Source organism: Rhineura floridana, chromosome 9 (assembly GCF_030035675.1).
Source record: "Rhineura floridana isolate rRhiFlo1 chromosome 9, rRhiFlo1.hap2, whole genome shotgun sequence".
In the NCBI taxonomy this organism is placed as follows: Eukaryota; Metazoa; Chordata; class Lepidosauria; order Squamata; family Rhineuridae; genus Rhineura; species Rhineura floridana.
Genome location: NC_084488.1, coordinates 48,122,851 through 48,138,577, shown reverse-complemented (window position 1 = coordinate 48,138,577; position 15,727 = coordinate 48,122,851). Strand labels below are relative to the sequence as shown.

The 15,727-nt window shown below is 39.2% G+C and overlaps 1 protein-coding gene and 1 long non-coding RNA gene across 2 annotated transcripts in view; both read right to left on the bottom strand.

Moving 5' to 3' along the window:
• Positions 1-934, bottom strand: part of HPGD (15-hydroxyprostaglandin dehydrogenase) — a 41,615-nt gene extending 40,681 nt beyond the window's left edge. Inside the window, exon 1 of the mRNA XM_061584517.1 lies at positions 216-934. Coding sequence (XP_061440501.1) covers positions 216-308 — 93 coding nt within the window. The 5' untranslated portion in view covers positions 309-934. The remainder of the gene's footprint in view (positions 1-215) is intronic.
• Positions 935-6,288: 5,354 nt separating this feature from the next.
• LOC133364193 (uncharacterized) overlaps positions 6,289-15,727 on the bottom strand; it is a 28,822-nt gene continuing 19,383 nt past the window's right edge. The window contains exons 2-3 of the long non-coding RNA XR_009757873.1: positions 7,349-7,422; positions 6,289-6,380 (exon numbers count right to left, since the gene is read on the bottom strand). This is a non-coding gene — a long non-coding RNA (uncharacterized LOC133364193). The remainder of the gene's footprint in view (positions 6,381-7,348; positions 7,423-15,727) is intronic.

The window sequence follows — 15,727 nt, the reverse complement described above, 5'->3', positions numbered from 1 at the left end:
CACACACACACACACACACACCAGCTGCGCAGTCCACAACAAACGCAGGAGGAAACCAATAGCTTCGAGGTAGTTGCCGTGTGAACAACAAGGAGGAGCCAGGTCAGCCCCGGCGTTATCTCAGAAAGGCTTTTGTAAGCCCCCGCAGGCGACTCGAGAGCAGAAGGAACGAACTCGCCCTCTTCGGTGCGCTGTAACAGGGAGCCTCCACTTACCTTGCAGCCCTTTTCCAGCAACGCTTGGGCGAAGGCTTTGCCTATGCCCTGCGCTGCCCCAGTTACCAGAGCCACTTTGTCTTTCAGGTGCATTTTTACTGCTTTTTTGTTTTTGCGCACGGGAGCTCTCTCTCGAGTGCCCTGTCTCTCTGGTCGTCTCTCCTCAGGCAACTGGGGACTATTATTTCTCGTTCTTCGTTTTAATCTCCCCACAACCTCGAGGGTTTTGTTGTTCTTTTTTGCAGGCTTGGTTTTTGTTTTGCCTTTTTGAACGAGGCGGGAAGGAGGGAAGCGTCTGAGGTGAAACACGAACGGACAAGAGCGTGTTGAAGAAGCCGAACTTGGTGTCACCTGCACTGGCGTTGCCTCCCGCCCTTTGTCCCTCCCCTCCTCCACCTCCAGCCTTGGTTCACGCTTCCCCTTCTGGAGCGACTACTCTCTCGGCAGTGCTGACAGCAGCCGTCTGCTTGTCTGTCCTGATGTTTTGCTTCTGAGAAAGCGCTGCCATCAACGCCCAGGGAGCCCAAGAGATAAAGTGCAAACTGGGTGGTTCTGCCAGCAGTAACCATTGTCTCCCGACCCTCTCAGCTCGTTCTTTCTTACAGTCTCCTTTTGATAAGCAAATAAAGACCTGAACTGTTCATATTGTGGACTAGCGAGCGACCCTGATTGCTATTAATCAGTGTCGCGTGAAAACAAGGATTCTTTTTTTCTTTTAAGGGTTTGCCCTCTTCCCTTCCCCCCTTCAGCAGCCGCTGAAGTCGTGCACGTTTTCCTTATCCCAATTTACATTATGGGCAGGACAAAGAATTGAAACTGCTTAGCAAACCAAAGTCCTAGGTCGGAATAGGGAGGAGGTGCCTGTAGTTTCTCCTCAGAGACCATCAATGTGGGTGTGGGTGCCTGTAAACAAATACTTATTATTATTAGTCAGATTATTAGTCATTCAAGAGGCAGCTGGAAAGCCATCTGTCGGGAATGCTTTGATTTGGATTCCTGCATTGAGCAGGGAGTTGGACTTGATGGCCTTATAGGCCCCTTCCAACTCTACTATGATTCTATGATATTGCTGTCATGGCTTTCTTCACACTTACAAGCCTTGGGAGATACCAAAAATCAGCATCCACTTAAAAAAAGAAATTGTAGGCATTTGATCATTTTATTTTAAGCAAAAGTACATCCCCATTTCTGGGATGATGAATCAATAGTACATTAGACACAATCAGGACACAAAAATTAAATAAAATGCACAGAGCTGGAAAATTTGAATGGGCAATAATTTCCTGAGCAAAAATGTTCTATCTTCAGTGTTGGAAGCAGTACACCTCTGAACGCTGCTTGCTGGGAATCACAAGTGGGGATAGTGTTGCGTTCAGGGCCTGCTTGCACGCTTCCCATGGACACCTGGTTGGCCATTGTGAGAAGAGGATGCTGGACCAGATGGGCTATTGGCCTGATCTAGTAGGCTCTCTGTATATACCATATATTTAAAGCACATTCCTTGAACCCAAGAATTCAGAGAACTATAGTTTAGCCCTCACAGGGCTACAATTCCCAGCACCTTTAACAGTTGCTAGGATTCTTGGGGAGGGGGGGGGACGTGCTTCAATCATATGGTGTGTATGCAGCTAGTCTTTGAAAACTCTTGCTGCCTCTGAAAGTATTTCAAATCTTACTGATATATGAGCAGTTTATAAATATTTCATATCACATTCTGTCTGATCCTAAACACATTTCAGCTGTGTTGTAGAACATACTGCTAGACCCAAATGTCAAAAGCAAGGAATACGATGCTGTGGAACTGTAGCTCTTTGAAACAAAGATTGAGATAGAATATTTCAGTGTAGTGGAAGTGTGTTATGTTTTAATTAATGACACTTCAAAATAAGATGTATTACACAACTATATATAAGAATGAGATTAATAAAGACTACCAGAACCAGAGCCAATATTTAAGAATAATTTCTTAGAACTTTAGTTGTTGATTTAAGTTTACATGTAAGGAGTTTTCAGATTAGGGCTCTAGCTATATTTTTATAATTTCATAAACATCCAGCTTTCTGTTCTGCCATTCGAAGTTATGTTCTCTGTAATCCTAAAGATTCTATTAGTTTACACTGGGTTAATATCTTTTTTTTTCTTTTGACCAGCACTGTAACAACTATTTATACTAAAGCAAATACGCCTTCCTGTCTAAATAAGAAAAAGAAACCCTGGGTTATGGGTTTATGTTAATTTCTGGCATAACTTTATAGCCTTTAATTCTTACCATTTTAAACTTGGAGGCTGGGCCTGGCAACCAAGAGGTCTTCTGTATCTTTAAAAGTTGTGCAGGGGGAAGGGAGAATTTTACCTTGTGGTTTTTCCCATTACAGGGTTGCAAGAAAACCTACACTTGGCTGAATTTTCTTTTCTCTTAAAGATACAGAATCATTCTCAGGCCCTGAGCCTGGCAACCCTATTTTAAACCCTTCTTTCTGAATAGATTATATATATAATATATGCTCCAAACGCTGTATCACCTGTGTGTACCTCAGGGAGACAGCCACTTTTACAAGCACTAGGACAGGCAGGACATATTACATCAAACAGAACATCACCTGCAGGTCCTGCAATATAGTTTACATCATCGAGTGCAAAAGACCAGGGTGTCATATCCAATACGTAGGAAAGACCACAACTGACCTACACATGCGCTTCAGGAACCACAAGTCAGCAATTTTGACAAAAAAAGTGGAGCAACCAGTTGCAAAGCATTTTAACATCGAGGGTCACAACCTGTTGGACTTTTCCATTACAGCAATAGAGATGCCAGCAGATCCAGCATCATTGACCAAAACGGAGAACTTTTGGATTTACTCTCTGGACACATTGGCACCACATGGCCTGAACCTGGAGGACAGTACCAGCACTACTTAGCTTCTGCAAATGAAGCCCCTCTGAGCATTCCATCCTCAAAGCTCTATAACTGCCACCTTGGTAACAGCATTTGTATGTTGGCAGCTGATGAAGGCAGAAGCTGAAACGTTTTGTTAATATAATAAAAACCTCTGTTTAGTTAATCACAATTACGTCCATATATATATATGGGTTATATCTTTTCCAATAATTTTGAGAGCTCTTTTTGCTTACCACATCAATCAGAGAATGTAATATTTGTGATGGGCCTGGAAGGTTTGGCCTAATTAACACCATTAGTTTCCATTTTCAAAAGATAAAGATGCTATTTGGCAGCCAACAAAAATGGATATGGACTGCCTTCAAGTCGACCCTGACTTATGCCGACCCTGTGAATAGGGTTTTTATGGTAAGCAGTATTCAGAGGTGGTTTACCATTGCTGTCCTCTGAGGCCGAGAGGCAGTGACTGGCCCAAAGTCACCCAGTGAGTTTCATGGCCGTGTGGGGATTTGAACCCTGTTCTCCCAGGTCATAGTCAAACACCTTAACCACTACACCACAATGGCTCTTAAGGAGGCCAACAAACAGACTAAAAAACAGCCTAGGTTCTAGTGGTGTTTCTGCATCTTACATGCTTTTGTAATGATTGTCCTATTTAAGGATACAATGCCTAATGGGTTTCCATAATAAAGGACAGGGCCAGTACTTTCTTCTCTTTGGTTCTCCTTCCTGCTTTTTAAAAATGTATTTAAATTATATATAACAAATCTTACAGGGCAAGCCCTCCCCAAGGTAGTACATAGTAAAGAAATAAAACTACATCTGAATTATTTTTAAAAAAAGTAAGCAGAGTCAACAAAAACTAGTGACAAAATCACAAAAAGGTGTGACAGAATAGAAAACTTTAGGGCTCACCTAAAACCTTTAAGTGATAGACAAACAAATTTATTAAGTAAAGGAGTACCAAAGATTTAAAGTTACTACTGAGAAAGACCTGTTCTTGGTACCCATCAACCTGATAGTTCCTCATGACAGGCCAGAGAGAAGAGTATTTGAGGCCATTTTAGAGTTGGTTCCTATTAGTGAGTTCTTGCAAATAATCTGGACTCAAACTATAAAGGGCTTTAAGGGTTAAAACTAGTACTCATAATTGAGCTCAGAAACATAGCCATTATAGTGGATGCAGGTTCTGTGTTGTATGCACAGGCAGCTTTCATCTTGACATTTGTTAAAAGAACATCTTGTGGGCCAGAGCTGCCCCAAAGGCCACAGGAAATGGTAGCCAGCTCATTCTAAGCGTGATACAGTAAAATAAACTAAGTGCACCTTCTTTTTTTTAAACCATAATGACCACAATTCTGGAGAAAATATTGACATAGGGACTGCAAATATATAGATGCACCCAATAATTAGATTATATTGTGGTTTATAAGCATAATATCATAAATGACCAGCTTGTGCAAAGAAGGCATCTGAGTTTCACCAATTCTCCCTACCCAATGCAACCTGCCATATTGTCCAAAGCTGCTCCTGAGGTTTACGGGATGTCTGGAACAGTAAGGGATATGGCACAGAGGGCTGCAGTGGATGCAAGGATGGTTGGATTGGTGAAAATGGAGTGCCTCACCTTGCATTAGCAGAAGTGCTTCTGCTAGAGCAAATCCACCACTGGATAAAACCCTTTGTAGATTCAGTTGTAATAAATGTGAAGAAAAAGAACACATGTTTTGTAAGCAATATTTGCATCTAAGAATACTGAAAAAATAAAGTTTGTAATCAGACAAAGCAACGAGGCTAGAGCTAAAATGCGCATTATTAACACAGAGTGTTAGCCAAGTTATGGCTTTATGACCTGAAAAAAAAATACTGTTAAAATGCTGAATACCTTGTGTTGTCAAAGCAACATGAAATGTTACAGATTCCTTTTTCAGTCCTTGAATGTTCACTGCCTTTGGCCTGTTTCACTGTATATTCATGAAGTAAACATATCCAAGGGGATGCAGATAAGAAAAGCAAATGAAAATCTCTTGGAAGGAGAAAACTGGGTTTCCAGACACTGTATTTCTAGAGAAAATTTAAGAGCACCTATATTGTATTAAACTGTCTACACTCAAAAGTAAGGGAGATTTTCATGTACTCTTTTTTTCAAGTTTATGAAACAACTATTAAATTAAAATAATTCCAGATGTCATGTGTTCATTTTTGAGAAGTATAAAAAGAGAGAGTTCTATGTGGCAAGTGAAGTATATTCTCTTCTACTGCTGAGCAGGCACATATAATTAAATTATTAAAGATGCATATACTTTGGAAAGTTTTACCAGTGTTTATGGTTTAAAAGTGCATGAGAGTGACCTGTTAATTAAGCCAACTAGCAAAAATAAGTTTAAAAAATCCACCATTATAAGCCTCAAAATTCTATACTGTATAAAAGCAGCACCATTCCACTAATAACCTGAAACTTGGCATATATTATCTACCTGATGGCATCTACGAATGTGCTAAAGTTCAAATCAATCTTATAAAACTTGCAACAGGTACAGCAAGTTAAACTTGCAACAGGTACAGGCATATCATACACATCTTTCCAATTTTGGTGAAAACTACTAATGTAGTTTATTCAGGCTTGCTGAGGAAAGCAATCTTCATTGGTTTTGTGAAGTTCTGACTAGCGATTCAAAAGTTATTAAGGTATTCCTTCCCATTAAAGCTATGGCAGCAACTACAGGCAAAATAAGGCAGGGCATGCACAGATTGATTTTTGAAGCAAAACTTGTGCTAGGACTACAGTGTTTGCAAAGAGATCACTTACAGGATGCTGTGTGCAAAGCCTATTCTTTCAGTTAGGGAATATGTCAATGTGGTGCAATAATTAGATGAGAGCTTTTGGGGGGGCTGTGGGTACCTGAGAAATTAATGGGGAACCACACGCCAACCCCCCCACTGCACAGCCACTCATCCACCCTGCACCACATTGAACCTCCACACATACATTGCCCCACACTGAAACCCATCCCCAGATTCTGCTAAACATATACCACACACACTGTCTCACAGTGAAACTTACTCTCAATACTCTTCACCACACGCTGAAACCACACCCCACACTGAAACTTTGCCACATCCATACACCCTGAATCAGGCATGTCTTAACTCACGGCAGCACAACAAGGCACAGATGCTTCATAATACAGTATAACCCAGGACTAAGACAATGCGGGCATCTTTGCTGGTCTCAGGCACTTCTTCCTCCCCAGCTGAATTTGGGCCTGAAAGAACACAGAAAATGTGGGTGTATGGATGGTAAGGTGAAAGCAAGCACAATTTGTGACTTTGCATTATACTGAACAAGGAACATATCTGTTAAGGCATTAGCCTTAGCTCCAATTTCCTGGGTTTATGGAGCTTGAGTTAACATAAAAGAGCTTAACTTTGGTCTTAAATTAACATATTTTTAAAGCGTTTAATAACTTCAAATTATATAGAAGAAAATTAATATATTATTTAAAGTTCTTTGAAATATTATTGCCAAGTGAAGAAGGTAGGTAGACAGGATATTTCTTGCTCAGTCCTATGGGCTATGATGCTGACAAATACATCCACAACCATGGGATGCCCTTCCCCCAAGATTCACTAGAATCTGAACACTTTTGGAATCATTGTATAGTTTTTCTATCTGAGATAAAGCTGATAGAAGGGTTGGAATTTAAATATCTGACTTGCATTTCCCCCCCTGTATTGACTATCTGCTATTGTATATATTTTTATTACATGATACTGCCCACAAACGTTCAGGATGGAATAGGCAAAATCACTGCCATAAAGCTATGTTTGAAAAGATTCCTCAGAACAGATGGGAGCAGGGCAGCATTTGAAAGTTTTGAATATATTTTGTAGCAACGTAAAATCAAATATAATCCCAAATAAGATAATTTACGTGTTTTAATAAATTAAATGTGAGACCTGGAGTCTAACTGTACTAAAAATAGGATCTCATCTGACCTTTTCAAGCTTCCTCTTCCATTCTGCTTAATTCAGTCAATTATGACATTAAGATTTATAAATCTGAATACAATAGAGTGGTGAGTTTGTTTAAACCATGATACATGGAAAGAATATTATTTCGGTTCAACAGAGTAACAGAAAAGAAATAAACTCCAGGCATGTATGTTCCTATGAGTGACAATTTATGTCCAAAGTGGAAGAAATGCCTTTAGAAAATTCTGAATATCATTACCTGATTATATTCTTTGATGTGTCAGCATGCTAGTCTTTAGGCAGCTGAAAACAGTAGTTATAACAGAAGCATTGCTGCAGAAGTATTGTAGAAAGACAGATGTACAAGTCAGTTTTATTTTATTATATTACGTAATTATTTAGATATCTACATCCTGCCTTTATGATAAAGGTGTACTTAAGACAGTTGTACAGAATTAAAAAAATAACTAACTCTATATATAAAATACAGTTCTAAAACAGCTGTAAGAAATCCATAGCAGCAATAAAACACAACAATAAAACACACCAGAAACAACAGATAAATGTGTTGTTAAGGGCTTGTATTTCATAGGTCCCCTGGCTTGCAGTGTGTATCTGTCCCTGTTGCATGCCACTGTGCAACATCTTATCACAAAAGTGCCTCCAAGTGCAGCACTTTACATTTCCTCCAGAGGAGGCTTTTATATATAGATATAGTAGTCCAGTTTGCATATGGCTTAATGCAAAAGTGTGGGTTCCCTATAAGGATGGGCAAATCTCTCAACTGGTTTCTCTCAGTTTCTCATTTTTCTACTTTTACGTTCAGTTTTCCACATTTTCACATCAGTTTGTGAATTTTTAAAAACAAGTCGTCATGAAAATTCATGAAAATTCAATATATGTGAATTTCTTCTAATATATGCATCTGTATGCAGTTTTGCCTAATATACACATTCTTGCAAATCAGTTTTCCCCTTATATAATGCATTTTTGTATGGTGCTTTCACTAATATATGCATTGTTATGCACAAATTACCCTAGTATATGTGTTGTACACATTACATGGCTGGAGAACCACATTTGGATAAATGTGAATTTTGAAGGATGGCTGTGTTTCAGTTCATGTATGGTTCTGACAAGTTCAAACGAGAACAGTTTGCCTCTAAATGCAAACTGCGTTGAATTCTCCCTCATCCCTAGTTCCCAGATCGAAGATCATGACAGTTGCGCTCATCCCCTGGTTCTGATGCTACTGTGCAACCCAAGGTTCAGTCATGGTTTGGTTTAGGATTATGTATAAACCAGGTCAATAGTTGTGTTTGGATGTAATGCAAAAGGTTCTGATATCCTCCTTAGGCTGGTGAAAGAAAAAGAGGGAGGGAGGCACGCAGGGAGAAAAAAAGATTGTATTTGCATGAGTTGGTTTACTGGCATGACTACAGAAAAAGACTGACCATAAGTTGGGAACATTTTTAAAATGAAACTTTTTTCTGATTAATTAATGTAAACAGGGGAATCTCTACCCAAAACCTGTAGCTTGATGTTGAACAAAAGAGAGCATAGCTAACCTTGTTATGCTACTCTGATTTATACCCTGCAGGAAAACCATTTCTTACTGCACAGTTTAGTTGCAAAATATGAAATCAAACTTCAGAAAGTTTGAGGATAAGGCATGTAGAAAAGAAACTGCTTGAAAAGCTAAAGATTATACTCTTAAGTAGAGATGTAAAATTTCTGGAAATTTTGAAGCCATGGGAAAAAAACAGTTTTTCCAATGTTTATTGTGTGTGAAAAAAATGGAAATTTTCAGAAATTTTCACTGCCTCTCAGCCTCAGAGGAAGGCAATGGTAAACCCCCTCTGAATACCGCTTACCATGAAAACTCTATTCATAGGGTCGCCATAAGTCAGAATTGACTCGAAGGCAGTCCATTTTCATTTTATTTATTAGATTTATATACCGCCCGACTAGCGATAGCTAGTTTACTGGTTACAAAAGAAAGTTGCATTCCAGGTGAGATTTGTGCTTGTTAATCTGTCTCTGAAGTTACAATTTGTAATAATTATTTGAATAAAATGTACTTTTAATATACCAAATATACTTTTATGCCAAAACAACTTGTACATAATTACATTTTATGTTCCTGAAGTAACAAAGTGACTTTCAATCTATAAAAAATGCTAATATTGAATTTTTTTCATTTTTTCTGAAAATTTCCATTTTTTTTCACACACAAAAAAATTGGAAAAATTGGTTTTTCCCCATGGCTTCAAAATTTCCAGAAATTTTACATCTCTACTTAGGAATATAAGTGTAGTTTGTAAAGGGTGCTGAGAAGAGACTGCTGTACCACTGACAGAGCTCCAGTGGCCAGACTGGCTTAACAGTCAGCCGCTCTGACTGAAGCTCTATGAGGGAACAGGGCATCTCCTAGCAACCCTCACCACCCTTCACTAACTACACTTCACAGGATTCTTTGAGAGAAGCCACGACTGTCTAAAGTGAAATAAAGGTCTGGTGTGGATGTGGCCAGTGACAGCTTTAGTTTAAATTTGGGCAGGAGACTACATGTGCCTGCTGTACAATAAAAAGTTGGGGGAAACACTGAAAAATGCTGTTCACAGTGTTTTCCTTTTGGAAAGGAAAGGGCCCTCCCCTCTGTCCAGTCCCCACACAAGCAATCTCTTTACCTCCCCCTCACCATCCCCTTCCTCCCTCCCCCCTCCCCTTCCTGCCCACTTCCTCCACTCTCTGACCCTCCCCAGGTCAGTTTCACCTATCCTAAGCATGATTGCACAGGAGTAAATCTCACTGAACTCAGAAAACATGCAAATGATCAAACCTGCCGTCCCCTCCTCCTCCCTCCTATCTTCTTCTTGCCACTTGCTTCAACCCTCCACCCCCTACCTCCTACTAATCCCCTCCTTCCCCTTTTTTCTCCTCTCCCCAATGGTTAGTTTTACCTATCTTAAGCATTATTGCATGGGAGCAAATATTATTTATTTATTTATTTATTATTTGATTTATATTCCTCCCAGCAGGAGCCCACTGAATTCAATAAGCATGCAAATGATCAAACCTGCCCTCTCCTCCTCCTCCCTCCCATCACCTCCCTCTTTCCCCTTCCCTCCCCCTTCCTTTGCCCCTCCCCATCCGCTTCCAATCCACTCCTTCCCCTGCATCCTCCTCCCACTCCCCTCTCCCCTCCCTCCTTCCCTCTACACTCCCCTCCCCCATGGTCATTTTTACCTATCCTAACCCTAATTTCATGGGAGTAAAGCCCATTGAACTCAGTAAGCATGCAAATAATCAGACCTGCCTTTTCCCCTCCTTTCTCTTCCTCCTCCCTCTCCTCTTCCTTCTTTCTCCTCCCCTGCCCATTCCAGCCCTCCCTCCCTCCCTGACAGTTTTACCTATCCTAAGCATGATTGCATGGGAGTAAGTCCCATTGAACTTAATAACCACGTGAATAATCAAACCTGCCCTCCTCCCCTCCCCCTCTTGCCTGCTCCCATCCACCTCCTCCCCTCTGCCCTTCCTTCTCCTCCCCTCCGCTCCCCTCTCCATCCCACTGTAGTCAGTTTCACCTATCCTAAGGATAATTGCAAAGGAGTAAATCCCACTGAACTCAATAAGCATACAAATGATCAATCCATTCTCAGCAAACTTGCACAGGATCCCATTTCTTATCTCCGAATTAAAAAGCAGAGAAATTCACTAATAGGCGGGGAAAAAAACACTTGTGGTTTAAGAACGTACCTATCGCCCACAGATATTTCTATCAAATTTTAAAAGCAGGGAAATTGGGTAGCTATAGTGAATGCACCAGGGAAGCAAGAGAACTGATCTCCTCTCTGAGATCTTGTACTGTCCTACACATTTGTCAAAATGCAAACACAATTTGGGTTGGTCTTTCCCAGTCCAATCCACTTACTGTGTAGCTTGGAAGAATTTGGTAACATGTGCCTCTGAGCATATGGGGAGTGGTGGCAACACCTGCAATCAGCCCAAAGAACAGAAACAAGACATAGGCTGTGCTGATCTTGTTTTAGCAGGGAGGAAGCAACAATGTTAAGAAGGCTCATAGTTCATACGGTCACCTTAAATATGTTTGATTTACTTTGTAATTTTAGTGAAGTTTCCTATTGTAAATCATTCTCTTTTGCTTCTGGTTCTGTGGATATGTGAAGTACAGCAACACTTTGCAACACTAAAAAAACTCCAAAAACAATTGTGGAATAATGGCACTGACTATTCTGTGGAATAGTTTCCAATGGACATGTGGAGTTTCTCAGTTTGCACAAGTTAAAACAGTGGGAGGTGAAATATATTCTAGCAAAATTCTAGCTGTGCTCCTTGTTTTTAATTGACCATGCCCACCTTTCCTTAAGTAGAGTAGTTTAAGCATAGCAGGCTGAAAACATGCACCTTGGGCAGGCCAAGTTTGCTTTTTTCCAACAGCTAGAGCCATTGCTTAAAAAGTAACATATTGTCATCAGTCTGATTTTACATCAAACTGCAGTTTCAGATTCAACTGTTAATGCACCCAAAATAGAAATAGAACATAACCTCCAGTTTGAAATAGAAAAGGCTGTCTTCACCATCGTATGACATTGATCAATAAAAAGGCTTTGAAATTAATAAAAATAAATTTGACACAGGTTTCTAGGATGAATTATGAGGGAAATACAATTTTTGTATATTAGATTCTCTGTAGAAACAATAGTAACACAGGAAAGAAGCAAAGTAAGAACCAGGGCTGTGGAGTCGGAGTCGTGGAGTCAGAGTCGGAAGCAATTTTGGGTGGAGTCAGAGTCGGAGTCGGAAGCAATTTTGGGTGGAGTCGGAGTCGGTAGAAATGTACTGACTCCGACTTCAAAATAAAATTAATATTTTAATTTTAATTTTAATTTATTAATAATACATTAATATACATTTGCCATTTATGAAGGAGTCAGAGTTGGAGTCAGACAGTAGAAAAAGTAATATACATTTGCCATTTATGAAGGAGTCGGAGTCGGACAGTAGGAAAATAGAGGAGTCAGAGTTGGAGTCGAAGGTTTGACATACCGACTCCACAGCCCTGGTAAGAACACCAAGAACCATACAAAAATGTAATTCTCCATCTTTGGAGATGGGAGGTGTTGCCACTACTCACCATATGCTATGTTGGCTATAGGTATGTTCTTAAACTGCAAGGGTTTTTTGCCTATTAGTGAATAGTTTTGTTTTGTATCAAGGGTATAATTGAATGATGTAATTTTACATGCCCATTTCCAGAGCTTGGAAAAGTTACTTTTTTGAACTACAACTGCCATCAGCCCAATCCAGTGGCCATGCTGGCTGGGGCTGATGGGAGTTGTAGTTGAAAAAAGTAACTTTTCCATGCTCTGCCCATTTCTTATAAATGTTGAACACTCTTCTAGCAGAGCAATTGGCCTTGAATCAGGAAATATTCAGGGAATAAAGTGAACTTCCTCCACTGTAACTGTGTTATTTCAGCTGAAGCTGGTACTCTTCCTTTACAGGCTCCCCCCCCCCCAGTGCTTTGGGAATGAAAGTACATAACATATTGCTGTTCCAGCTGAAAATAAACCAATCTCCCCAACATGATGTTAAGACTACTTATTCTTAGGAAGGCTTTCCTTAGGCTTCTTGTAGATTGTCTACATGGGAATTAGTGAAAGTTTATATTTTATTTCTTAATTATTGTTATCCCTTAGGGCTGTTTTAAACACTCATTGGTGAGGGATCCTACACGTGTGGTGGGGGAATGAGTACAGACACTGCTATTACTGCAGTACTGCTTCCCCCCCACACACACATAGGATCTTTGGTGATAGAATGTGATATGCAGCTGCCTTTAAACCATGAAATGGATAGACTTTTTCATTTATATTATTTCATCTGAAGTCTTGTAATAGGTCATTTCTATTGGGGTTTTAGCTAAAACTAAATTATGGTGAGGACCAAAAAGGAAGCTTGACAAATTTTCTTCAACCCAGTTCAGAAATGCAAATATAATAGAAGTAAGTCAAATTGGTGAGCCAATGTGGTATAGTGGTGAGAGTGTTGGACTATGACCTGGGAGACCAGGGTTCAAATCACCACACAGCTATGAAGTTCACTAGGTGACCTTGGGCCAGTCACTCCCTCTCGGCCTCAGAGGAAGGCAATGGTAAACCCCCTCTGAATACCGCTTACCATGAAAACCTTATTCATAGGGTTGCCATAAGTCGGAATCGACTTGAAGGCAGTCCATTTCATTTTTTCAAGTCCAATTGAAGCAAACGGGAAAGTCTTTCAAGTAAATGATCTTAGAATGAGGATGTAGTTTTGATATACATTATGCAACTATTTCCCATCAGTTCAGTACTATTTTTGAAATCAGATTGTCTACAGTAAAATGCAGTAAGTTAATTCTTTTGGGGTACAAGATTGAACTTGTTCATTTTATGTAATATGTATCTATGATAGGAATTCAGAATACTTCTGGCATCTCTCAAACAAAAGGATTGCTTTCCTGCTTGTGTTGAAATCTAAATATAATTAGAAGCATTTAGAGCATTTTTTAATGAGAACGGAATGGAACAACTCCAAAGTTTTCTTGTAATATGTTCATAAATATGCAGAATGTACATAACAGTTGAAGATTTTGTAATTTTTCAGAATCTGCATATTAGTTTAATCTTTAAGATCTTGTTAATTGTAACTTACCAGTTACATATACTACTAATAAAACCAGTTTCTGGGTTTCTGTTGGATTAATTTTTGTAGAGGTTGATTTGATTGGGGCCAGTGAGAGGGGACTATAGTGGTTTTTATTATTACCATTTTTGTGTTAGATTCAGTTGAGCTACCAAATGTCCGTTTTTAAAACCTTGTACTGTCACAATCCCATCTCAAAGCACATTTCCCTGTTTGTGGTTTTTATCTGTCTGCCTCTGTGGTTAGAAAGTAGCTAGATCAGCATGCTGGGAGGGAAGCTTTTTTTAATCACTATTCCTTAGCTGACAATGCTACCCACAGGGACAACCTTATCTGAGGTTTTCCCACAGTGTATATAGCCATACTGCTTATTCTCCACTGAACCAAAAGACTAAATCTGGCTAGCTTGAGAAGGTAGTCTGACTCATAAACTAAACTAATGAAAACATTCAGCCTTAATGAGTTGATTATATTCATGTTTTCATTTTAGGTAGAGTGTTATAGCTTTATGTAGCTTTATTGAAACAGCTACATCTCAGCAAATAGATTAATTTAGAATAATTTCTTTAAAATCATAATTTTAAAATTTAATTTTTTCTTTTTTCTGTTTTTTATACCCTGGTTTTTCTTATATTCTATGTGCCATCTAAATGCACCTATTCTGTTTTCTTTTTTTCTTTCTTAAACGCAAATGGAACAATAAGGATTTATAAATAAATAATAATGAAAATCCAGCCAATATTTACTGTGCTATACAAAAGCACAGAGGCTGGTTGCCTGTTTCCTTTTCAAGTGCTCTGCAGAGCAGACAGATTAAGGCAGATAATCAAGTCAGTGTCTTCCCCCCTGCTGCTTAAAATCAACGCCTCATTCCCCCCTGCTGCTTATTTGCAAGGTAGATATCTTGGTATTCCATACGACCAAAGGATATGTATAGCTGGTTGTACTGTCCCTGACGATGTATTTCATTATATTGTAGACTGCCAATTGTTTGATTATCCAAGGGCAAAATTTTTATTTCCAATTCTCGATACGCTAACTAATTTTAATAGTTTTCAGAAAGTACTTTTATCTTCGCCCCAGCCGGACGTAGTAATTTCTACGGCTAATTTTGCCTTGGCCGCTAAGAAACTCAGAACCAGTTTTATTAAGACAAATAGTTAAAAATTAATTTTTTCACATTTTAATCATGAAATGTATCTGTGCTAAATGTTATGATTGTACTGCTCTTTTGTAACAGCCTATGGCCTATGGCTACAAATAAAATGAAATGAAAAAAATGAATGGTTACAATCAATACCTCATTCACCTCTGCTGCTTTTTGTCTGTCAGTTACAATCAACACAATGAAAGAACAAGGAAATGTAAACCCAACCTACAGAAATAAATAGCAATATAAAATTAAGTTTGTGTATCTGGGTCTAAAAAATATTGATGCCAAACACATTTCTACCCTGAATGGTCAATATAGATACAATATATGATTCAATTTTGATACTATATACATAGTTTGCTATTGTGACATAGCATAATATAATGACCTATCTTCTCCTGAGAATTTATATCCTTTGATGGATCTTAAATGAACATGTGATTTGCCCAGTTATTTCTACTAACAGGGCCTTTTCCAAATAGTAATTCTCTCACAGGTCAGTCAGCAAGCAACATCACTTACCTCTCTTCTCACTGGGCCCCCAGGTGGCATTTTAGTAGTGAGCAGGCAGTGTTGCTACTTTTGAATGGAATCCAAGGTTGGCTCTCATTCACAGTGGCCACCTGCATTTTAATTAACCCCAAATCCGAGACCCAAGCCCATAGATGTATAAAACTTTCATCAATCTATGGCCCCTCGGCATTGCATATTGGGTAAATTAAAATGGCAGGTGACCACTGTAAATGGGATCCAGGGTGGCAGGAGCAAGGAGATTGG